This window comes from Carcharodon carcharias, chromosome 8 (genome assembly GCF_017639515.1).
Source record: "Carcharodon carcharias isolate sCarCar2 chromosome 8, sCarCar2.pri, whole genome shotgun sequence".
NCBI classification, from domain to species: Eukaryota; Metazoa; Chordata; class Chondrichthyes; order Lamniformes; family Lamnidae; genus Carcharodon; species Carcharodon carcharias.
Genome location: NC_054474.1, coordinates 22,304,426 through 22,329,941, shown reverse-complemented (window position 1 = coordinate 22,329,941; position 25,516 = coordinate 22,304,426). Strand labels below are relative to the sequence as shown.

Genomic DNA, 25,516 nt, shown 5'->3' with positions numbered 1-25,516 from the left:
CACGAGGCAAAATGCTTTCACTCAGAGGGTCATGAGTCTTTGGAACTCTCTTCCTGAAAAGGTGGTGGAAAGAGTCTTTGAATATTTTAAGGCAGAGGTGGATAGATTCTTGGTAAGCAGGGTGGTGACAGGTTATCAGGGGTACGTGGGATGCAGATTTCAGGTTACTATCAGATCAGCCATGATCTTATTAAAATAGCGGAGCAGGCTCGAGGGGCTGAATGGCCTACTCCTCCACCTTGATCGTATGTGGTCTCACCAATGCCCTGTAAAGCTGCAGTAAAACCTCTCTGCTTTTATATTCCATTCCCTTTGCAATAAACGTCAACCTTCCATTTGCCTTCCTAATCACGTGCACACCAACTTTTTGTGATTCAGATACCAGGATACCCAGATCGCTTGTACCTCCGATTTCTGCGATCTCTCTCCATTTAAAATAGCAAACAGTTTTTCTATTCTTCCTGCCAAAGCAAACAAATCTATTTTCTCTCACATTATGCTCCATCTGCCAAATTGCTGCCCAATCACTTAACCTATCCATATCCCCTTGTTGGCTCTTTTCCTCCTCTTGACAACTTATTTTCCTACCCAACTTGATGTCATCAGAGTCATTGATATAGATTATAAATAGTTGAGGTCCCAGCACTGATCCCCGTGGCCCTCCTCTAGCTACAGCCTGCTAACCTGGAAAAAAGCTATTTGTCCCTTCTCTCTGCTTCCTGTTAGCTAACAAATCCTCCATCCATTCTAATATATTACCCTCTACAAGATGAGCTCTTATTGTGCATAGTGACCTTTGATGTTGTACCTTATCAAAGACCTTTTGGAAATCCAAGTATTCCACATCTACAGGTTCCCCTTTATCCACCTTGCTTGTTACTTCCTCAAAAATCTCTAATAAATTAGTTAAGCACAATTTCCCTTTGACAAAATCACGTCGACTCTGCCTGGCCCCACTATGATTTTCTAAGTATCCTAATATAACCACCTTCATAATGGATTCCAGCAATTTTCCCATGTCAGATGTTGGGCTAACTGGCCTATAGCTTCCCATTTTCTGTCTCTCCCTTTTCATGAATAAAGGTTTCACATTTACTATTTTCCAATCCATTGAGACCCTTCCAAAATCTAAGGAATTTTCCAAGGTTATAACCAATGTCTCTTTCTCTGCAGCCAATTCTTTTAAGACTCTAGGATACAGGCCAACAGGTCCTGGGGACTTGTCAGCCGTTAGGTCTAAAGCTTTTCCCAATACACTTACACCAGTGGTGGCATTTGTTTTGTGCTCTTCTCTCCCTTTCACCCCTTGATTTTCAAGTATCTTTGGGAAGTTTTCCGAGTCTTCTGCAGTGAAGTCAGACAAAATACCTGTTCCACACTTCTGCCATTTCAATGTTTCCCATTTTTAATTTCCCAGTCTCACTCTCTAGTGGACCAATGCTTGCTTTAGTTACTCTTTTCCTATTTAAATGCTTGTAGAAAATCTTATTATCTATTTTTATATTTCTAGCTAGCTTTCTCTATTACTCTACTTTGTCCCCCTTTAAGTCATTCTTTGCTGGTTCTTAATTTGTCAATTCTTCTTGACCTCCCACTAATCTTCATTGATTTGTACAGTGTTTTGTTCAATTTGATAATATCCTTAGCACTCTTATTTAGCTACGGATGATGTATCCTTCTCAAAGAGTCTTTGGCTCTCACGAGGATGAAATCTTTTAAGGAAACATTGAATAACTCTCAGCAAAGTCTGCCACTGCATCTCTATTTTCCTAGCTTTTAACCTAGTTTCCCAGTTCACTTTTGCCAGTACTGTCTTCATGCCCTTCTAATTACCTTTATTTAGATTTAAAACAGTAGTCCTGGACCCACTAATCCTGGACCCACACTTCTCACCATCAAACTGAACTAGAAATTTTATCATGTTACGATCGCTGTTGCCTTAGCAGCTTATTTACTATGAGGTTATTGATTAAATCAGTCTCATTGCACATTACCAGATCTAAAAAAGCCTGTTCCCGGTTGGTGCTAGAACATACTGCTCTAAAAAATTGTCCCAAATACATTTTATGAACTCATTTTACAGATTATCTTTGAATCTACATGAGGATTAAAGTCACCCATGATTGCTGTGATACCTTTCTTACATGCACCATTTATTTCTCTTTCTTACCATTTATTTCTTTCTGTATTCTCTGCCATACAACTAACTACTGTTGGGGGCCTATAATTCCCACAAGTGATGTCTTACTTTTCCTATTTCTTATCTCTACCCAAACTAACTCTATACCTTGCTTGTTCAAGCTAAGGTCATCTCTGACTACTGTACAAATTACAACCTTAATTAACTGGGCTACGCCACCACCTTTTCCTAGCTTCCTGTCTTTTCGACATGTCAAATACCCTTCAAAATTCAGGTCTCAGCCTTGGTCATTTTGCAGCCACGTCTCTGCGATGGCTATCAGGGCATATATATTTATTGCTATTATGCTAATAATTCATCCATTTTGTTACAAATGCTGTGCACTTAAGTACAGCGGCTTTAATTCTGTCTTTTTAACATTTTTGCAATCTCTGACCTCATCTCCTGGTGCACTCCTAAGTTTGTACATTCTGTCCCTTCCTGCCACACTCTGGTTATCATGACCCAAATTGTTACGCTGCTTTATTACCTCATTGTTTCCCTTTGATTTACCATATCTCCTCTCATAAGATCCCTTGCCCCAATATTTAGTTTAAAGCCCTTTCTACCACCCTAGTTGCACAACTCACCAGAATACTGGTCCTAGCATGGTTCAGGTGAAGGTCATCCCAAAGGTATAGCTCCCACTTTTCCCAGTGCTGGTACCAGTGTTCCAGGAATCAAAACTCATTTCTCTCACACCAGTCTCTGAGCAACATAGTCATCACTCTAATCTTATTTACCCTAAGCCAATTTGCTCATGGTTTAGTTAATAATCCAGAGATCACCAGCTTTGAGGCTCTTCTTTTCAATTTAGCCCCTAACTGCTCATAATCCCCAGGCAGAACACCTTTCCTAGTCTTATCTATATCGTTGATACTGACATGGACCACGACTACTAGAGCCTCTCCCTCCCATTGCAAATATCTCTTCAGCCCCGAGCAAATGTCCTGAACCCTGACACCAGGCAGGCAACATTGCCTTCTGGACCCTTGCTCTCGGCTGCAGGAGAACTGTGTGTGTTCCTTTGAATATAATGTCCCCGATTACCGCAACATGCTTAATTACTCCTCCCACCGGAATGGCTTCCTCTACCACAGTGTTAGTCAGTTCCTTTATCGACTTTGCAGCCCGTGTTCTCATTCATACAAGCTGGAAGAACCTTGAGCCTGTTGGGACAATTACAAGGGCTGAGGTACCTCTATTTCTTCCCTCTCGATCCCCTTACCTGCAACACATGCAGTCGCATCCTTCTGTCCCTGAACACTAAATTAGAAGACTCTAAGGGGTGTGACTGCCTCTTGGAACAAAGTGTTAAGATAACTTCGCCCTCCCTGATGTATCGCAGGGCCTCGAGCTCATTGTCTCTGAGCTGAAACTCCTTAAACAAATGCAGATGTCTTGGATTGCACTGGTGTCCACCAGCTCCCAGATATTGCAGCTGCAACACATCACCTGCCCGACCACCTCTACTGTGTGTAAATTAATTTATTTTTCTTAATTTATATTTAACAAAGCTTACTACTCTTAAGCCTTACAACTACAAGTAAAGCTTACCACTGCTAATAAAACTTTACAATTACTAATACATTATCACAGAATCACACAGTGCAGAAGAGGCCCTTTGGCCCATCGAGTCTGCACCAACACATGAGAAACACCTGACCTACCTACCTAATCCCATTTACCAGCACTTGGCCCGAGCCTTGAATGCTATGACATGCCAAGTGTTCATCCAGGTACTTTTTAAAGGATGTGAGGCAACCCACCTCTACCACCCTCACAGGCAGTGCATTCCTGACCATCACCACCCTCTGGGTAAAAAAGTTTCTTCTTACCTCTAAACATCCTGCCCCTCACCTTGAACTTATACCCCCTCTTGACTGACCCTTCAACTAAGGGGAACAGCTGCTTCCTATCCAACCTGTACATGCCCCTCATAATCTTGTACACCTCGATCAGATCACCCCTCAGCTTTCTCTGCTCCAAAGAACACAACCCAAATCTATCCAACCTCTCTTCATAACTTAAATGTTTCATCCCAGGCAACATCCTGATCAATCTCCTCTGCACCCCCTCCAGTGCAATCACATCCTTCCTATAATGTGGCGACCAGAACTGCACACAGTACTCCAGCTGTGGCCCCACAAAGGTTCTATACAACACCAACATAACCTCCCTACTTTTGTAATTTATGCCTCAAATGATAAAGGCAAATGTCCCATATGCCTTTTTCACCACCCCACTAATATGCCCCTCTACCTTCAGAGATTTATGGACACACACTTCAAGGTCCCTTTGTTCCTCAGAACTTCCTGGTGTCATGCCATTCATTGAATACTTCCTTGTCAAATTACTCCTTCCAAAGCATATCACCTCACACATTTTAGGGTTAAATTCCATCTGCTACTTATCTGGCCATTTGACCATTCCGTCTATATCTTCCTGTAGCCCAAGACACTCAACCTCACTGTTAACCACCTGGCCAATCTTTGTGTTATCCGCAAACTTACTAACCCTACCCTCCACATAGTTATCTATGTTGTTTATATAAATGACAAATAATAGATCCCTGTGGTACTTCACTGGACACTGGCTTCCAGTCACTAAAGCAGTCTTCTGTCATCACCCCGTCTCCTATAACTACGCCAATTTTGAATCCACCTTATCAAATTACCCTGTATCCCATGTGCATTTGCCTTCTTTATAAGTCTCCCATGTGGGACCTTGTCAAAGGCTATGCTGAAATCCATATAAACTCATCAACTGCACTAGCCTCATCTACACACCTGGTTACCTCCTCAAAAAATGCAATTAAATTTGTTAGGCATGACCTCCCTCTGAAAAAGCCATGCTGACTGTCCCTGATCAAACCTTGTCTCTCCAAGTGGAGATAAATTCTCTCCTTCAGAATTTTCTCCAATAGTTTCCCTACCACTGACATGAGACTCACTGGTCTGTATTTCTCTGGCTTATCTCCACAACCCTTCTTAAATAGCGGAACCACATTAGCTGTTCTCCAGTCCTCTGGCATCTCCCCCGTGGCCAGGGAAGAATTAGGAATTTGGGTCAGAGCCCCTGCGATCTCCTCCCTTGCCTCCCACAGCAGTCTGGGACACAAATTATCCGGACCTGGAGATTTGTCCACTTTTAAGCCTGCCAACATCTCCAATACCTTGTCACTCCCTATATCAATTTGCTCAAGAACCTCGCAGTCTCTCTCCCCGAGTTCCATACCTGCATCCTCATTCTCTTGGGTGAAGACAGATGTGAAGTATTCGTTCGACATTCTACCGATATCCTCTGGCTCCACCCACAGATTTCCCCCTTGATCCCTAATGGGCCCTACTCTTTCCCTGGTTATCCTCTTCCCTTTGATATACTTTTTACACACCTCTACAAATTGTGCACATATTTGCTCCTCAATTTCCCGCTGACTATCTGGGGGTCTATAATAAACACCTAACAATGTGGCTATCCCTTTTTTATTCCTAAGTTCTGCCCACAAAGCTTCATTTGATGCCCTCCAAGATATCATCTCTCCTTTCTGCAGTAACTGACTCCTTAACTATAAATGCAATGCCTCCTCCTCTTTTACTCCCTCCCATCTCACCTGAAGATTCTATATCCCGGAATGTTGAGCTGCCAATCCTGCCCCTCCCTCAACCACGTCTCTGTGATGGCTATTATAATCACAATTCCAGTGTCAATCCTCACCCTTAACTCATCTGTTTTACCTATAATACTTTTGGTATTAAAGTAGTGGCCATCCAGCTTTGCCTTACTCCCTTGAAACTTAATGCAGCTGTACTCCCTCTGACTTGATTGTTTTACTGTATTATGATGTGTCCCTATTCTGCTAATATTCCGTGTCTCCTCCCCCTGCCGAATTAGTTTAAACTCCTCCCAACAGCACTAGCAAACTCACCCGCAAGGATGTTAGTCCTGGTTTGGTTCAGATGTAGACCGTCCTGCTTGTACAGGTCCGACCTTCCCCAGAAACAGTCCCAGTGATCCAGGAATCTAAAACCCTCCCTCTTGCACCAACTCTTAAGCCACATATTCATCTGTGTTATTCTCCTATTTCTGTGCTCGCTCACACGTGACACTGGGAGTAATCCAGAGATTACAACCCGACAGGTCCTGCTTTTTAGTCTACTGCCTTACTCCCTGAATTCTCGTTGCAAGACCTCATCCCTCTTTCTACCTATGTCACTGGTACCAACATGTACCATGACCTCTGCCTTATCACCCTCCCCCTTCAGGATGCCCTGCAGCCGTTTAGTGACATCCTAGACCCTGGGCACCAGGGAGGCAACACACCATCCTGGAGTCATGTTAATGGTCACAGTAGCACCTATCTGTTCCCCTGATGATAGAATTCCCTATTACTATTGCTCTTCCTCCCCTCCTGAACAGGCAGGCTGCTTGTGATGCCAGAAGCTTGGCTCTGTCTGCACTCCCTGGAGGAACCGGTGCCCTCATCAGCCTCCAAAATGGAATACCGATTTGCGAGTGGGACCCCAGGGAATTCCTGAAGTACCTGCCTGTTTCTCTTGGACAGCCTGGTCACCCATTCACTTCCTTCCTCAAGTCCCTTCAGCTGTGGTGTGACCACCTCTCCAAACGTGCTATTCACGATGCTCTCAGGCTCGCTGATGCTCCAGTGTCCCCAGCTGCCATTCTAGCTCTGAAACCCGAGTTTCCAGGAGCTACAGCTGGACACACTTCCTGCACACATGCTGGTCCTGGGCATTGGAAATGTTCCCAGCTTCCCACATGGAGCACGAGGAGTGCACCACGGCTTTGAGCTCTCCTGCCATGACGTATCCCTTTAAATTAAACCTTTTAAATCAATTACTCTAGGGCCCTTCTTTCCTGATCCTCGTTACTACAGAATATACAAACTACAAACCACAAAAATATCTTAAAATATAAGCGATAAAAGTAGTAAAAACTTAACCAACCTTACCCACTACTTACCAGTCATTCCTCTCCCTTGTAGCCTGTACTGCTGCAGCAGGGCAAGACCATTCTCTGAAGATTTAAGAAGTTGGGATAGCAAAGAAAAAATGCAAATAGCACCTCTTCCCCTCTGCATCAAATTCCCACTGTGCAGGTTGTGTCTCACTCAGGATGAGGTCTCTCCCCTGCTCATGTGCAAGCACATTGATACCAGAGTTTCAAAAGATAAACAAGAAAAATACACACTAGCCAATCTCTTACCTGTTTTGCAGTGAAGTCACACTTTTAGATTTTCTCAGCATGCGGTCGGTCCGCTCTGAAACCACAGACTGGTTCAGCTGTTTTATGGTGCCTCACTGCTCTCTCTCCCCTCACACTGTTTTATGATGTATCCTGCTGCTGCTCCTCTATTAAAATCTCAGGCCTCACCTGAGGTATTCTGTGCTCAGGGTACAAATTCCAGAGTTCAAGGGATGGGTAGGTGAGCACAGCTGCCAATGGTAGAGCTAGAGGTAGCTACAGCCATAGGAAAGGGTGAGGTCATGGAGGGATTTGAGAACAAGGATGGAAATTTTAAAATTTCAGGTGTTGCTGGTGCCAGAGCCAAGGTAGGGAAGCAAGAGAGGTGTTTGCTGAACGGATCTTGGTGCAAGTTAGGTTAAGGGCAGCAGAATTTTACACCCAGAGCAGCTTTGGAATAGTCAAGTTCAGAGGTAACAAGGGAATAGAAGAGGCCTTCACCAGAAGAGGCCTTCACCAGAAAGCAATCTGTGGTAGGGGCAACAACAGACAAAGCTGCAAAAAGTGGAAATAGGTGTTCATGGCTCCATATACCTGCCATTGTCTAAAATCTCATATTGGGCAACAAAAAAAAAAAGGTTGTGGTCGAATCAGTTCATCTCAGGGTCAAGGGTGCCAAGGTTGCAACTGGCCTTGTTCAGTCTCTGACAGCAGCCATGGAACAGTGGTAGGGTGTCAATATTCAGTTGGAGGAATTTTCGGCTCATCCACTACAGGATGACTGATGAGCAGTGCGACATATCAGAGACGGAGTGGTGAAGTCGAGCTGGGTGTCGTGTGGGAAATGCTGCTGAGTTTTCAGATTACATCACCAAGGGGCAGCATATAGATGAGAAACAGGAGCAACCAAGGATAGACTCTTGGGGGATGGAGGTAACAGTGTAGAAGCAAGAAGAGAAACAATTGTAGGTGACTCGCTGGCCATGATTGCATATATAAGAATAGAACTAGGCAAGAACAGTCACACACAGCTGGGAAGACAGAGAGAAGTTTGAGGAGGATGGTGAGGTCAGTTGTGTTGAATGCTGCATACAGCCTTTTTGGGATAAACTATCATATTTTAATACTGTGGCAGGGGTAGAAACTCAAATACGGAGTTGAAGAAAGATGGGCATGGATCTAGGAAGTGACAACATGTTCAAGGACTTGAGAGGAAAGGTAGGTTTCAGACATGGTAGAAGTTTGTAAGGATAGAGTGAACCACTAACAATAGTAACTAACATGGGAGTCAGTAAAGGATGTTGGATGGTCAGCAGTTTAATGGGTTTAGGATGCAGGAAATGTATCTCAAGACAAAATAAGATGGGAGTTAGCATGAGGGGAGATAAGATTCGAAAGAGATAAAGATGTGTTCATGGCTAAGACACCAGGAGGAGGGGGGGAACAAACAGGCAAGGGTAGAAAAGCAATCCGAAACATGCCAATATTAATAGTACAGGAAGCTCGAGGAACAGCACCTCATCTTTCAGTTAGGCACTTTATAGGCTTCCAGATCATAAGATCGTAAGAGATAGGAGGATTAGGCCATTCAACCCATCATGCTTGCTTTGTTATTTGATAAGATCATGGCTGATCTAATTGTGGCCTTAACTCTACTTTCCTGCCTGTCCCCCATAACCATTGACTCCCTTGTCAAAAATTTGTCCAACTCAGCCTTGAATACGTTCAATGACCCAGCTTCTACTGGAATTCTTTTCCACAGAGAGCAAAGTCTAATCACCATCATAGATGAAATTTCTCATCTCAGTCTTAAATGGGAAACCCTTTTTTTGAAACGGTGCCCCTTAATTCTAGATTCTCCCACATGGGAAACATCCTCCCAGCATCCATCTTGTCAAGCATCCATCAGCATCTTATATGTTTCAATAAGATCATCTCTCATTCTTCGAAACTCCAAAGGGTATAGGCCAAACCTCTTCAACCTCATAAGAATAAAACAAGTGAACCTTCTCACAACTGATTCCAATGCAAGTTTTTTTTTATTCTGTCACAAGATGTGAGGCTTGCTGGCTAGGCCATCATTAACTGCCCTTGAGAGGGTGGTGGTGAGCCACCTTTTTTGCTCAAGTATATCCCTCGTTAAGTAAGGAGACTAAAAGTATGCACAGTACTCCAGGTGCAGTCTCATTAATGCCCTGTACAGCTGTAGCAATAAATGGATGCCTAACTTTGAGATTCATGTACAAAGACACCCAAATCCGCTTATGTAATGTAGAATTCTACAGTCTCTCTCCATGTAAATTATATTCTGCTTTTCTATTCTTCCTACCAAAGTGGACATATTCTCATATTCTACTCCATTAGCCAATTTTCTGCCCACTCATTTAACCTATCTATATTCCTTTGTAGACTCTTTGTATCCTCCTCACAATTTGCTTTCCTACCTTTTTGTATCAGCAGCAAGTTTGGCTACAATACAGACTGTTTCTTCATTCAAGATTTTATTTAAATTGTAAACATTTTGCGGCCCAACACCAATCCCTGCAGCACTCCACCAGTTACAGTCTGCTAACTTGAAAATGACCCATTTATCCAGACGCTGTTTCCTGTTAGTCAATCCTCTATCCTTGCTAATATATCACCCCCAACACCATGAGCTATCTTGTGTAGGTACCTTTCATGTGATACTTATTGAATGCCTTTTAGAATACCAAGTACCCTACAACTACCGATTCCACATATACACAACGTGCAGAAGACAGCCCACCACCACCTTCTCGAGGGAAATTATGGATGGTAATAAATGCTGGCCTAGCCAACCTAGCCCACATCCTATGAATGAATTAAAAAAGCATCCTATTTGCCTTGCATTATCATTCCTTTTGTCATTAAATCTCTCCTAATTTTCCACCCTATCACTAACCTTTGCTTTTGTTCTGTTGCCCTTTTCTCTCCATCTGTACTTTTAAAAAATCTGTTATATCTCTAACTTTTCCCAGTTCTCAGAAAAGATCATTGACCCAAAACATTCATTTTGTCTCCCTCACCATAGATGCTGCCAGGCCTGCTGAGTACTTCCAATATTTTCTGCTTTGATTTCAGATTTCCAGCAGCTGTAGTATTTTGTGGGTGATCTATTATGCTGTCATCTTTTGGGTACTCGATCCTAAAGCTTGCCTCAAGGTTTGGAATCAAGGGCCAACGGCTGCTTCTTAGTTTTATTGCCATGGATTTCACAAACAAAAACTGGAAAGAACAGCTGAAATGCCTTGGAAACCCAGTTCTCAAAAAAAGGGGTTTACTTACAGGTGATTATGACTAGAAGAGTTCGAACAGCCAGGTTAACCCACAACTCCCAGCGTTCAGAGACCTTGGCTACTGCAACTGGGACAATTATCTCTGCTGCAACGAAGAACTGGACAGCATAGGTTATGAAGATTCCCAAAGAATACAAAATCTTCACTGACTGGTACAACCTGGAAGAAAAAATTTTACACAGTTTCAAGTCTGGAGAGCTTCAAAATTCTCAGTGTTAACATATTTTATTTCCATTTTCTTCCCCCGCCACCCCCAATACAATGAATACGTACTCATCAACTGAGTGCCACGTAAGAGGTACAGGAAAGCAGCCAGGGCAATCCTTTTTCATTTCCGATTAACTTTGCTGGTTTCCACATCAGCTCATTCATGCAGAAGTGCAGTAGACTTCTACATATGTCTTCATACTTCATTCAATGGTGCTGGCGTGGCACACTTTAAAGTATTCTACTGCTGACCTGTTCTACAAGGAGTTCAATGGTGGGGAGAGTGTAGTGCAGTTACAATGCCCTCCCTGAAGTACATCCATTTCAATGATACCTTCTGCCCTTACTCTATTTAAACCTGATGGAAGAGCAACACACAACAGGAGAATCACTTGTATTCTAGCCAGAATAGAGACAGCATGCATTCAATGACTGTAATAATTTGCTCTCATCAATACAGATTAGGAATATACCACTGATTGAGCAAAATACCACTTGGTTAATTAGGCCTCTAGGAGAGGAAGCAGAACTAATGGACCAGTTGGCTAACGAGCAATGCAGGTAATGGCTCAGCAAGTCCACTGCCAAGTGGTAAATTAAGTGGGATTGTCAATTGTATGAAGTAGATATTGCCATCACTTGGCAAAGATTCATAGCTGCCATTGTTGGATGCTGGCAACCAAAGTTTAACATTCAGGCCCATTCACTAAAATGACTAATTCAAGATGTTGCCTGCAAGTTAACTGCTTAGCTTTCAATCATTGCTGTGATTGAAGGCTCACATCAATTAAACGACATTTAGTTTATGTCTATATAATGTCATAGAGGACAGTTACCAGCAAATAAAGTATATTAAACACCCTTTCCATTGCCTTGATCCTATCTCATGCTTTTGCTCTTCAGCAGCTAACTGAGGTGATTAGTACAATCAAAAGTGCTTTAAATCCACTTGACCCTAATCCTTCACCCATTCTACTATCTTCAAAGTCAGGAGGCACCATACTTTCCTCCTACTCTCCTAGCCTATCCATTTTTCTCAAGGAGGCTGTTCAGTTCTTTTTAATCAAAGTGCAAAGATTCCCTTTCTTCCCATTTATTTTGTGACAGCAATTAAAACCTTACACAAGTAGAGGTAATTAGTGGTCTTCAAAGCAGCTTGCCATGCTGTTTTCAAACAGTTAACTCCACGTTTTGTTTTAAACACTCCAATTTTACATTAAAAAGCCTCAAATTTTGACTTATAGAATGTGGTCAGTTTAAGTCTTCAATACATAAGACACACCACAATTCCACAATAGAAGTTCAGCTCTCAGCTCCATGCAAAAATATTAACTTCAAGCCCAGAGTTTTGGAACAGGCCAAGAAAATTTAAGAAAAATGTAAATGAAGGCATTCAAACACAGGACAATTCAATGGGTAAATACAATGTTATTGAGAGATGTGTAATTGGTTATTTTGCATAAACCTTAATTTACAAAAATTTCAGCTGAGGAAAAAGTGGCAGCATATTCAAAGCAGAACAATTTGTGGAAAAATATAGCACCACGTGGCGGCCAATTCTGCAGTTGCCATCACAGATTATATACAGTATAATAGAAGAATGCTAACTGTTTGGCCGCAAGATTAAAAAAAATCAGTCTACAAAAATAAGGGTAGAGTGAATGAATAAAATTGGAAGTGATTAGGTCTGCACATTGGTTCAATTACTCAATGCCCTATGATCTCATTTCACATGCAGACTACTCTCCTATGCTCCCTAGAGCATTGAAGAATGAAACGTGATCTCATTGAAATGTAAGATTCTGAGTGGGCTCGACAAGGTGAAGGCTAAGAAGCTGATTCCCATGAATGGAGAGTCAAGGACTTTGCAACATAGTCCCAGGATAAGGGAGAGCCATTTCAGACTGAGATAAGTAAAAATTTCTTCACAGGTGTGAATCTTTGGAATTCTCTACTCTAGAAGGCCATGAATGCCCAATCATATATGTTCTTAGCATACCCAAGGTTGAGTGAGATGAGATTTTTGGGTTGTAAGGGAATCAAGAAAATGGCTATTGGGCAGAAAGCAAGATGAAGTCAAAGATCAGCCATAGTCGGATAGAATGGAGCAGGCCCAGAGACTGTATGGTCTACTGCCGCTCCTATTAATTATATTTTTACTACACTGCATCTCAACTCAAATAACATTGATCAGCTGGTAGGACAACATCAAGTGGAAAAATACCGTCCTAATCTGAAAGATTACTTAAATACACTTAACTTGAAATTCCAAACTGCCACAGGTTTCTTTTTCCGCAATGATCTACCTAGTTGTGATTTCTGAAGAATGGTTTTTGACTGCCTTTTGTAATTCAAAATAACTGAGGCAGCCTACAGTTTAGGTCACTGACCTCACATGCAAAAAACCAGCTAAATACAATCCAAATCCTCCGGCTCAGTTTGAAAATTATTAGCTTAGTTTTAGGTTAGAGAAGGTGAACGCTTTGCCTGCTAAAATATCTGTACAATAAATTTACAAAAAGGGTAGCTATCACAATATGGAACAGAAATATACAATGTGCTACAGATGGAAAGCAGTGGTCAAAATAATTAATCATTGAATGCAAGATTGGCAACATTTTCTAAAAAAAAGAACTTACCAGCAAGCTGGCAAATTGAGTGTTATACTTCCTTCAATTTCATCCCCAAAGCGAATGTATCCCATAACTCCTAGAGTCAAGTACAACACTGTGACGATTGCCATGCCCAAATACAGAATTACTGGAAATTTCTGTGGTTTCGCCATATGGTTTTCTAATGGAAGCACCTGATAATTACAACACATTAGGCATATTTTTCTTTATTTATTCATTCACACGATGTCGGCATTGCTGGAAAGGCCCACACTTATTATCTGTCCTTAATTTCCTTCGACTACATTTGAGTGGCTTACTAGGCCATTTTACAGGTGAATTAAGAATCCACCACACTGCTTTGGGTCTGGAGTCACATATAGGCAGACCAAGGCAACAGATTTCCTTCCCTAGAGGGCATTAGGTGGGCTTTCATGAAAATCTAGTAATTTCATGGTCTCCATTACTGATACTACCTTTTTACTCCAGATTTTAATTGATTGAATTTTAATTTTACAGTTGCCCTGGTGTGATTCAAATATATGTCTCCAGATCAATAGTCCAGCCCTCTGGATTACTAGTCCAGTAACATAATCCATTATGCTACTATACCCCTAAAATAACTTTAATTTTGTTATTCTCTTGTCTAAAGAGATATGGAGCAAAGCCAGGAAAATGTTAAGGTGCAGGTCAGCCATGATCTAATTGAATGGCCCTACAGCCATGGAGGAACTGAACGGCTTACTCTTCTTCCTGATGTTACTTTGTTATGAAGTCTGAAAACATTTTTGGGTTAAATTGAATATTGCCGAAAACGAATGCAGATTAACCAGTGTCTTTTGATTACAACACAGACATGATGCCAACTTTGTGTAGCCTGCTCATTTTCATGATTTCCTGTGAGCAGCCAACGCTTGCAGGGTTGTCCGTTAACTGCACGGATCAGCAGGGGGCCCAGTATCATTAATGTTTAACACCACTAAATACTATCCCGTACTTTTTGAATGGAAGACATATCGTAGCTGTTGGTGATACTGAGATCATTTTGATGACTGTGCTCTGAAAGAATGAACACTGGGTGGTCATGGAGAGAACACACAGCAAGGCTCTGTACCTGAATACATGTTGCATTTGAAACAACAGATGAACTGAGAGCACAAATTGAAATAAATAGGTACAATCTGATAGACATTACAGCGGCAGGATGACATAGATTGGGACCTCAGTATTGAAGGGTATGTGACATTTAAGAAGGACAGGAAGCTAGGAAAAAGGTGGAGGATGGCTCTGTTAATTAGTAATAGTATTAGCACAATAGAAAGGGATGACCTAAGTTCAGGAAACCAGGATGTAGAAACGGTTTGGGTAAGATGAGAAATGATAAAGGCAAGAAGTCACTTGTGGGAATGGTATACAGGCTCCCTAACTGTAGCCATACAGTAGGACGATGTATAAAGGAAGAAATAATGGTACCTTATCAGAAAGGTACGACAATAATCATGGGGGATTTTAATCTGCATAGAGACTGGGAAAATGAGATGGACAAAGGGAGCCTAGATGAGAAACTCAGAATGTTTTCAGGATAGTTTCTTAGAGCAGCAAGTTCTGGCACCAACCAGAGAGCAGGCTATACCAGGCCTGGTATTGTGTAATGAGATAGGATTAATTAATAGTGAAGGCACCCCAAGGTAGCAGCAATCATATGATTGAATTTGACATTCAATTTGAGGGAGAGAAGGGTGGGTCCAAAACTAGCATTTTAAACTTAAATAAGGGCAGTTAGGAGGCCATGGAAGCACAGCTAGCTAAAGTGAACTGGCAAATTAGGTTAAAGGATATGTCAATAGAGATGCAGTGGTGGACATTTATGGGGATATTTCAGAATACACAGAACAGATACATTCCAACAAGAAAGGAAAATTTCAAGGGGAGGACCCATCTTCCATGTTTAACTAAAAAACTTAAAGGTGTATCAAACTTAAAGAAAAAGCATATAATTGCACAAAGGTGGCAGGCAGGTCGGAAGATTTTAAAAAAAGCAAAGAATAACCAAAAGATTGATAAGGAAGGAAAATTAGAGTACAAAAGAAAGCTAGCTAGAAATGTAAAGACAGAGTTAAGAGTTTCTATAGATATTCAGAAAGAGTTAAAGTGAGCACTGGTCCTATTGAAAGTGAGTCTGGGTAATTAACAATGGTAAATAAGGAGATAGCAGATGAATTGAACCAGTATCTTGTATCCTCTATGGTGAAGAATTATGCAAGTTACATCCCAGAAATAGGAAGGGAGGGAGGAAACTCCAGAAAATTACAATCACCAAAGAAGTGGTACTGCGAAAATCATTGGAGCTGCAGGCTGGCAAGTCTCCAGACCCTGACAGACTTCCATCCTCTAGTTGTTTAAAAAAAAAGTGGCTCATGAGAAGGCTGATGCATTGGTTTTAATTTTTCAAAATTCCCTAAATGTGGGGAAAGTTCCATTAGCTATTCTCCAATCTAATGTAACTCCTTTATTCAATAAGGAAGGAAGACAGAAAGCAGGAAACTACAGGCCAGTTAGCTTAACATCTGTCATAGGGAAAATGTTAGAAGCCATTGTTAAAGATGTTATAGCAGGACACTTCGATAAATTCAGGATAATCAGGCAGATAATCACGGTTTTGTGAAGGGAAAGTCATATTTAATCAATTTATTGGAGTTCTTTGAAGTAGTAACATATGCAGTGGATAAATGGGAACTGGCGGATGTACGTATTTAGATATCCAGAAGGCATTTGATTAAGGTGCAACAAAGGTAATTGTGAAAAATAAAAGCTCATGGTGTAGGGGTAACATATTAGCATGGATAGGAGACTGGCTAGCTACCAGGAAACAGTGGGTAGGCATAAATAGATATTTTTATGGTCAGCAAGATGTATTGAGTGGTGTGCTAGAGGAATCAGTGCTGGGGCCTCAACTTTTTACAATTTATATACATGAATTAGATGAAGGGACCGAAGGTATAGATGCTAACTTTGCTGATGACACAAAGATAGGTAGGATAGCAAGATGTGAAGAGGACATAATGAGGTTACAAAGGGATCTAGACAGGTTAAGTGAGTGGTCACAGACCTGGCAAATGGAGTATAATGTGGGAATATGTGAAATTGTCCATTTTTCAGGAAAAATATAAAAGAAGCACATTATCTAAATGGTGACAGCTCCGAGATGCAGATGGATCTAGGGGCCCCACTGCATGAATCGCAAAAGGCTAGTGTGCAGGTACAGCAAGTAATTAGGAAAGCTAATACAATGTTATCATTTATTGCAAGGGAAATTTAATACAAGAGTAGGGAGGTTATGCTTCAGTTATACAGGGCGTTAGTGAGACCACATGTGGAGTACTATGTACAGTGCTTGTCTCTTTATTTAAGGAAAGATACAAATGCTTTGGAGACAGTTCAGAGGTTTACTCACTAATACCTAGAATGGGCAGGCTTTCTTATGAGGAAAGGCTGGACAGGCTAGGCTTGCATCCACTGAAGTTTAGAACAGTAAGATGCAACTTGATTGAATCATATAAGATCCTGAAGGGTCTTGACAGGGTCTATGTGGAGGAGATGTTTCCTCTTGTGAGAGAATCCAGCACTAGGGGTCACTGTTTAAAAATAAGGGGTCGCCCATTTAGGACAGAGATGAGGAGACATTTTTTTCTGAAGGTTAAGTGTCTTTGCTTCCACTGCCTTTTGAGGAAGAGTTCCAGAGTCTTTGAATATATTTAAGGCAGAGGTAGATAGATAATTGATAACGGGGTGAAATTTTATCAGGGGTAGGTGGGAGAGTGAAGTTGAGATGACAATCTGATCAGCTATGAGCTTATTGAATGGCGTAGGAGGCTTGAGGGTCGAGTGATCTACGCCTGCTCTTAATTCATATGTTCTTGGGTGCTGCACTGGAGTCTTAGTGGAGGAGATGGAGACAAATCCTGTATCCTCAGCACTGGAGCTAGAAACCCTCCTGACATGCTCAGAAGACAGTGGCAAGAGGTAGCAGCGGAGGTCAGTGCCAGGAGGTTAGCCCTAAGGGTCTGGATGCAATGCAGGAAGAAGTTTAATGATCTCATGAGTGGTCAAGGTCAATGAATGCAATGTTAGCTACCATGTCTCATCAAATGCACCACCAGCCTCACCCACAGATCAATTCACTGCAACCCCATTCCCCTGCCAACAATCTTTTTGGGATGCGTACCCAACATTGCTAAATTTCTTCTCGTTCTCATATACTTAGCATTGTTACAAGCTTTGCACCCGTACCTCTCGGCTTCCACACACCGGCAGCCATTTAACAATGACAGCCACTTCATTCAAACACATTGAATACTCATTGACACACCTCTTTTTCTTCCAGGAGTAGGTGGCGCACAAAAGGAGACAGCAGGAATTAACAGGAAGGGGAGAGGTATGCTGACACATTTTAATCTGCACAGAGAAGGCAGTGCTGGACTTATGGGAAAGGACATTGTCAAGAGCCCTCCTCTTATTGTAGTTTGTCCTCTGTGTGGCCTCTAATCATTCTTCCAGTCATGTGCAATATCAAGAAGCTTTACTAATTCTCTCGTCTAGAAGCAACTGATTTGTGCTCAAGCTTTCTAGTCATGCAGAAAATAACAGGAGTAAGCCTGTTAACTCCACGATCCTGTCCAGCCATTAAATGAGATCATGGCACATCTGTCCCAACTCAATGTGTCTTTGCCTCAAATTCCTTATAATCTTTGGATAACAAGTCTATCTATCGCAGCTATAATATTTACAAAATCTAGCATCAAAAGCCATTTGCAGAAGACAGCTTCCAACTTCTACCACCCAATGTACAAGTGTTTCCTAATTTCACTCCTGAAATGTCTGTCTCTAAATGTTAAACTATGTCCTCAGTCCCTGACACCCCAACCAGCAGAAATACTTTCACTACTATCTGTTCCCCTTAATTCCTTGAAAACTTGAATCACCCTTGACCTTCTAAGTTCCAGGGAATACAACCTTAGTTTAATTTTTCTTTTTAATTTAATCCTTGGAGTCCAGGTAACAATCTAGTAAACCTAAGCAGCACTCCCTTCAAGGTCAATATATTCTCCCCAAGGTGTCATGCCCAGAACTGCTCAAAGTGGTCTAACCAGGACCTCGTATTGCTGAAGCATGTATCCTAGTTCTCTTGATATAAGACTAATGCTAGGTTAGTCTGTACTTTCTGTACTCTTTGAACCTCCATTGTGATTAGCTCATGCTTACTGCTATCCACTACTTTACAAATTAGTGGATGATATTAGGACAGAGCTTAAATTTATTTGCGTGAAGAATAATTCTAATTGTTTATGAAACAATAAAGAGAATTTTTAGTGCACTGCTAAAACAGATTATCTGATCATTATCTCATTGCTGTTTCTGGGACCTCACTAAGTTCAAATTGGCTGTTACACTGCCTACCTTACAGTGACTACACTTCAAAAGTACTTCATTGGTTGTAAAGCATCCGCAGATGTGAAAGGTGCAACATAAGGTGCCCGCATCCCATGCAAGAATAAAAAAACATAAGTGCAAAACCCTGCCAGTGCAGTTATATAAGTTTAGGCAAATAGGAGAACCGGTTAACAGCACTCATCTAAAACATGCAAAGCTTTACAAATATAGAAAAGGTTATACAAAAGTGAAAAACAAAGCTAAGGTTTCTCTTGCAGTGGTAGTTTCTATGACAGTTTTCAGTTAACAAAGTAAATTAATTGCCAATTACTATACAGGAGTCAGGTGTGTTTTCAGATTTACACATCACTGTCCAACAGGCTGCCAATATCATCTTTGATATAATAAACATGTTTTCACTTACCACACCAATGCCTTCAAATGAAAATATGGCTGTTCCGAAAAACATTGCGTAAGATTTCCACCCAGCCACTGGTGGTAGATCATTGGTATATGTTGCACTCTGCAAGAGAAAGAATGGTGATTAGATTATTTAGGCCATTCATATTCAAAATGTTAACATCTAATTCCAGAATGAGAATGGTCAGATACTTTGTCAGGAAAAATTATAAAAGAAAAAAGTACGAGGCTAAACTTGAGACCAAAAACTCATTATAAAAGCTGCTATAGGTATTGTCATGAGGCTATGCCCCTTTATTTTTGAAAATAGGAGTTAAGCTTTCAACTGACTGGAAATTCTGCAATTTGAAATGAAACAGAACTACTTAAAAATACAAGGCCACCTTAAGCTGAAAGTGAAAAAAAATAAACAAGTTACCCTCAGGGGAGGGTGAAGGGGGCGAAATTTCTTTTCATTCAGAGACCCACTGAAACTCGTCACTATCAAAGGAAGAGACATTAAAACGCAAAATGCTGGATATTGAAACAATGGCTATTACAGACAGACCCACCCAAAACCCCTTGGAAATACACAATGGGTGAACAGCCCAAGCTGCAGCCACTGCAAAGATTGCAAGAAAGTTTTCAGCAGAGGAACAGACTAAAAACTGGGCTCATTCACTCTCTCTTTTGGAGCAAGCGCATTACCCAGTTCAGGAACCGCAATCTCGTAATAATCACAGCATCTTCTATATCTGACCGCATCCACAAAACCAGCTAATCCAAATTAGCCTCAACGTTTAACTGTCTACGCCTGAAGGACAATTAACCATATATTCTTTTAACTTATTTCTAGTGGACTCTTAACTTCCCTTATTTTTGATATCTATGTGGGTGACGTCACGTTTTTATGATTTTTTTCTCTCAGGTTTAGTGGTTAATAAGTTTGCTCTTTAACTCAAGAAAACCTAATAATAATAATAATAGGATTTAAAAAGAGGTAGCAATAGAGGTAGTGGATGCATTGGTTTTGATTTTCCAGAAACCCTTATATTCTTGAACAGTCCCCATGGATTGGAAGGGAGCAGACAACCCTGCTGTTCAAGGAGAGAGAGAGGGAGATGGGAGAGAGAGAGAACGAACACAAGGATTCAGACCAACAGCCTGACATTAGTGAGGAAAATGCTAGAATCTATTAATGACGTGCTAATAAGACATTTAGAAATATATGAAGAATTTTAGAATCACAATTTGGAAGAGTCACGGATTTATGAATGGGAAACTGTGTTTAACAAATTTGTTAGAGCTTTTTGAGGATTTAACTAGTAATGTAGATAAGGGAAGAAAAGGTAGTGCATCTGGATTTTCAAAAGACATTCAGTAAGGTGCCACACGAAGTTATGATGCAAAAAAGTTCATTGAATGGTGGTAATACTTCAGCATGGTTCAAGGGTTGGTTCAAGGTCAGAAAACAGTAGGAATGAAAAGGGTCATTTTCAGGCTGGCAGGTTGTAATTAGCAGGGGGTCAGAGGATCAGTTAGGTCTCAGCAGAGCTACTTACAATTTTCATGTATTCAAAGTAAAAACAAAATACTGAAAATACTCAACAGGTCAGGCAAGATGAAGACAGAGGTTATGATCTAAAGTTGTTGAACTCAATATTCAGTCCAGAAATCCGTAGAGTCTTAAGTTGAACGATAAAATGCTGCTCATTGAGCTTGCATTAAGCTTTGAGGAACACTGTAGCAAGCCATGGACAGAAAGGTAAGAATGGGAGCAGGATGGAAAATTAAAATAACAAGTAACTAGAATCTCGGGATCATGTCTGCAGACTGAATGGAGCTGTTCCACAAAGCAGTCACCCAGTTTGTGTTTAGTCTCCCCAGTGTAAGGGGACCACAGTGAACAGCGACTTCACCTTATTCTATGTGTTTTTTTGTCTTTTGTGTTAGAGTCGATCATTAAAGAGGTTATAACTGGGCACTTAGGAAAACACAAAGTAATCTGGAAGAGTCGGCATTATTTTGTGAAAGGGAAATCATGTTTAGCCAATTTATTAGAGTTCTTTGAAGGAGTAACATGCACTATGGATAAAGGGGAGCCTGTAGACATATGGTACTTGGATTTCCAGAAAGCATTTGATAAGGTGCCACATCAAAGGTTATTGTGGAAAATAAATGTTCATGGTGTAGGGGGTAACATATTAGCTAGGACAGAGGATTGGCTGGCTGGCAGAAAACAGTATGAATAAATGAGTCTTTTTCTGATTGGCAGGATGTGACGAGTAGAGTCCCGCAGGGTTCTGTGCTGGGACCTCAACTTTTTGCAATTTATATCAATGACTTAGATGAGGGGAGCAAACGCATTATAGCTAAATTTGCAGACAACACAGATAGGTAGGAAAGTATGCTGTGAAGACAACATAAGGAGTTTGCAGACAGATATAGATAAATTGAGTGAGTGGGCAAAAATCTGTCAGATTTAGTATAATGTGGGAAAATGTGAAGTTGTTTACTTTGGCAGGAAGAATAAAAAAGCAGAGTATTACTTAAATGGAGAATGACTGCACAATTCAGAGGTGCAGAGGAATCTAGGTGTTCTTGTGCATGAGTAACAAAAAGTTAGTATGCAGGTACAGCAAGTAATTAAGAAGGCTAATGGAATGCTATCCTTTATTACGAGGGGAATTGAACATAAAAGTAAGGATCTTATGCTTCAGTTTTGCATTGGTGAGACCATATCTCAAATACTGCAGTTTGGTCTCCTTATTTAAGGAAGGATGTAAATCCATTGGAGATGGTTCAGAGGAGGTTTACTAGATTGATATCTGCATTGAGCAGTTTGTCCTATAAGGATAGGTTTGACCGGATGGACTTGTTTCCACTGGAGTTTAGAAGAGTGAGAAGCCTTGACTGAAGTATACAAGATCCTGAATGGTCTTGACAAGGTGGATGTGGAAAGGATGTTTCCTCTTGTGGACGAGTCCACAACAAGGGGACACTGCTTTAAAATTAGGGGTTGCCCTTATAGGACAGAGATTAGGAGAATTTATTTTCTCTGAGGGTTGAGAAACTTTGGAATCTCTGCCTCAGAAGGCAGTGGGAACAGGGTCACTAATATTTTTAAGTCAGAAGTACATTGATTCCCTAGTTATCAGGGGCACATGGGAATGTAGAACTCAAAGCACAAACAGATCAGCTATGATCTTATTGAATGACAGAGCAGGCTCGAGGGGCGAATGGCCTACTTCTGACATAAGTTTGTATGTTTTGCTGGGTTGATCTTGTTTCCTTCTCTATCCCTTCATGTTGCATTCAGATGGTTACTGTGTAGCCATTCACACGTCCTTTGGATACAATTGTTTTTCTGAATTACATCCATTACCACTCTGGTGTTTACATCATGAAATATTTTGTTATTTAACCTCCCCTGCCCTCCAACCTATCACAGAGCTTTTCTTTTGTTCTTCATGACCCCTCCCCCTTCCACTGGCTTAAAAATTCTTAAATTTCTTTCTTCAGTTCTGAAACAAGGGCATCTTGGCCTAAAATGTTAACTCTTTCATTCCACAGATGCTACCTGGCCTGCTGAATGCTTTCAGCACTTTTCGTTATTTCAGATTTCCAGCATCTGCAATATTTTGCTTCTGTGTTGCAATGTATCCAAGGTTGCTGATGATTAAAGTTAGGTGGGAAAGTAAGCTGTCATGAGGATGAAGAGAGGTTGCAAAGGGATATCGACAGGTTGAGTAAATGGGCAAAAACATGGATGAAAGGAATATAACGTGGAAGGAAAAGTGGTAAAGAGATTTTTTTTTAAACTGGCGAAAGACTGTGGAGTGTTGGTATTTCGGAGAGATCTAATTGCCCTAGTTCATGAATCAGAGGTTAACATGCAGGTGCAGCAAGCAATTAGGAAAGCAAATGGTGTGTTAGTCTTTATTACAGTGAGACTGGAGTGTAAGAGTAAAGAAGTTTTACTAAATTATATTAAGCCTTGGTGAGACCACATGTGGAGTGCCATGTACAGATTTCTTCACCTTATCAAAGGATACACTTGCCTTAAAGAGAGTGCAACAAAGATTCACCAGACTGATTCCTATGAGAAGGGGATTATCCTATGAGGAGAAATCAAGTAGAGTGGGCCTAGATTGAGTGTAGTGGAATGAAAGATAAGCTTGTTGCAATATATAAAATTCTTACGGGACAGGGTACATTCTGGGAGGATATTTCCTCAAGTTGGAGGCTCTCAGGGGTCACAGTCTCAAAATAAGGACTTGGCCATTTAGGATTGAGTCAGAGAAACGTCTTCACTCAGAGGGCTATGAATCTTTAGAATTCTTTATCACAGAGAGCTGTCGATGCTCAGTCGTTGAGTATGTTCAAGACAGATATTGTTAGATTATTTGAGGAATTAAGGTATATGGGGATAGCATGGGAAGGCAGAACTGTGGTAGATTATCAATTGTGATCCTATTAAATGGCAGAGCAGGCTCAAAGGGCCAAGTGGCTATTCATTCATGTTATGTGCTTATTTATAGCTAATCTCAATGGGTCAAAATTCATCTAAACTTGAGCCATATACTGTAATTTATTCAGATAATCTATTCAACCAAAAGTATGTAGCTGCATCAAGTGTAAATTGTACAGGAGGTGAACTTTGACCCTTTTACACATCTGGACTGACTGATTTACAAACCAAGTATCAAGCTAGAGGTTTGGCAGTTAACTGTCAGCCACTAACAACTGGTGCATTCACCATATCAATGCTTCTACCAGAGTCCACTTGCCAGCCAATCAGCACTCTCTTCTCATGTTGTATAAACTGTTGTTCTCTTTGCATTTAGTATTCTTACACATTCTCCTGATGAGTGCAAGACAAAAAGCTTTGACAAAAAAAAAAGTCTCTTTTTTTTAGCAATACTCAAAATAAAACTCCTCATTCTTTAATAATAACTGCAAAATGTGGACACACAAAGCTGAATACTAGTTACTGGCTTCAAACTGCAGTCCTTTTAATTATTGCATTTGGTCTACAGCTCTCCTTGTAGTCTGCTACAGCAAGAAAAAACAAATACAATACTGTTCTTTTTCCCTACAGTATTTTCCAGCTTAGAACTAATATTTTTTCTTTTAAAATCAGATATCATAAGTTTCAAATACACAAGATATTTTTGGTGCTCAGATCCAGATTCTAACAGGGTAGCTTTAACAATCATCCTACCAAGGTCCTTGGCAATTATTTGCCAAATCGCAACAAAGTGCTGTGATTTTTTTTAACTACAGGTAGGGAGAGCAGCCAGGCCCCGTCTACTTCAGCCAGTACAGGAACTGAACCCTGTACTGTTGGCATTAATCCGATCCACATGCTAGCAGTCTAGCCAACAGAGCTAACCGCCCTTGCTGCCTATGGTAGGGTTATACACTGTAAAATTTCAAACAAGGACCAGTGTTCATAAGTTTGTGGTCTTTTTAATGATTTATTGTGCAAAACAGTACTTTTAGAGCATCAAGGAAACCACAGATTATCTTAGAATCTCCATAGAATGAAGGCTTAAAAAAATTACATCACTGAAAGCTTAAGAAGAAAAAAATTCAGTTACTCACAGTGAAGATGTACCAGTAGATCAAAACGAGGCTCACACACATGGCTAGGTTGGCTAGCAAAGATAAGGGAGCCAGGCATTTCCAGTTGCGGATGTATACCAACAGAATAATGAATGGCAGAAAAATAAGCATGTACAGACGGCTGTCCATACTTCCAGGTTCCAATGTTGTGATGTTTTGATAGCAGTTATTACTTGTAGCATTTGCTGCATCCACAAACTTAAAAGAAAAGTAATCATGCAAAGATTTAATTAAACATATGTTGCACAGAAATGCACCTTTGTCTTTTGTTCTCTTACTGTTAAAACGTGGCAAAAGGAATGTAACCCTTGCCTGTTCCTCACATTAATTGGGTACTGCACCATTCCACAAATTCAATTTTAAAATGTGCAGGCAACTGACCGAGGACAAGATATGCAGGTGGGTGATTTTTTTTAATTCATAGTAAAATCGTATACTCAAAATTAGAATAGATTCAAAGAGGGAACAACATTCCAAACTTTGCAACAAAAAAAAGTATAGCTATCTTACAAACTAGACACCTGCAAAATTGGAGTGAA

General features: G+C 40.8%; 1 protein-coding gene across 1 annotated transcript in view; it reads right to left on the bottom strand.

The window, feature by feature from the left end:
- slc36a1 (solute carrier family 36 member 1) overlaps window positions 1-25,516 on the bottom strand; it is an 82,555-nt gene that overhangs the window by 30,884 nt on the left and 26,155 nt on the right. The window contains exons 7-10 of the mRNA XM_041193965.1: window positions 24,957-25,175; window positions 19,375-19,473; window positions 13,548-13,714; window positions 10,691-10,860 (exon numbers count right to left, since the gene is read on the bottom strand). Coding sequence (XP_041049899.1) covers window positions 10,691-10,860; window positions 13,548-13,714; window positions 19,375-19,473; window positions 24,957-25,175 — 655 coding nt within the window. The remainder of the gene's footprint in view (window positions 1-10,690; window positions 10,861-13,547; window positions 13,715-19,374; window positions 19,474-24,956; window positions 25,176-25,516) is intronic.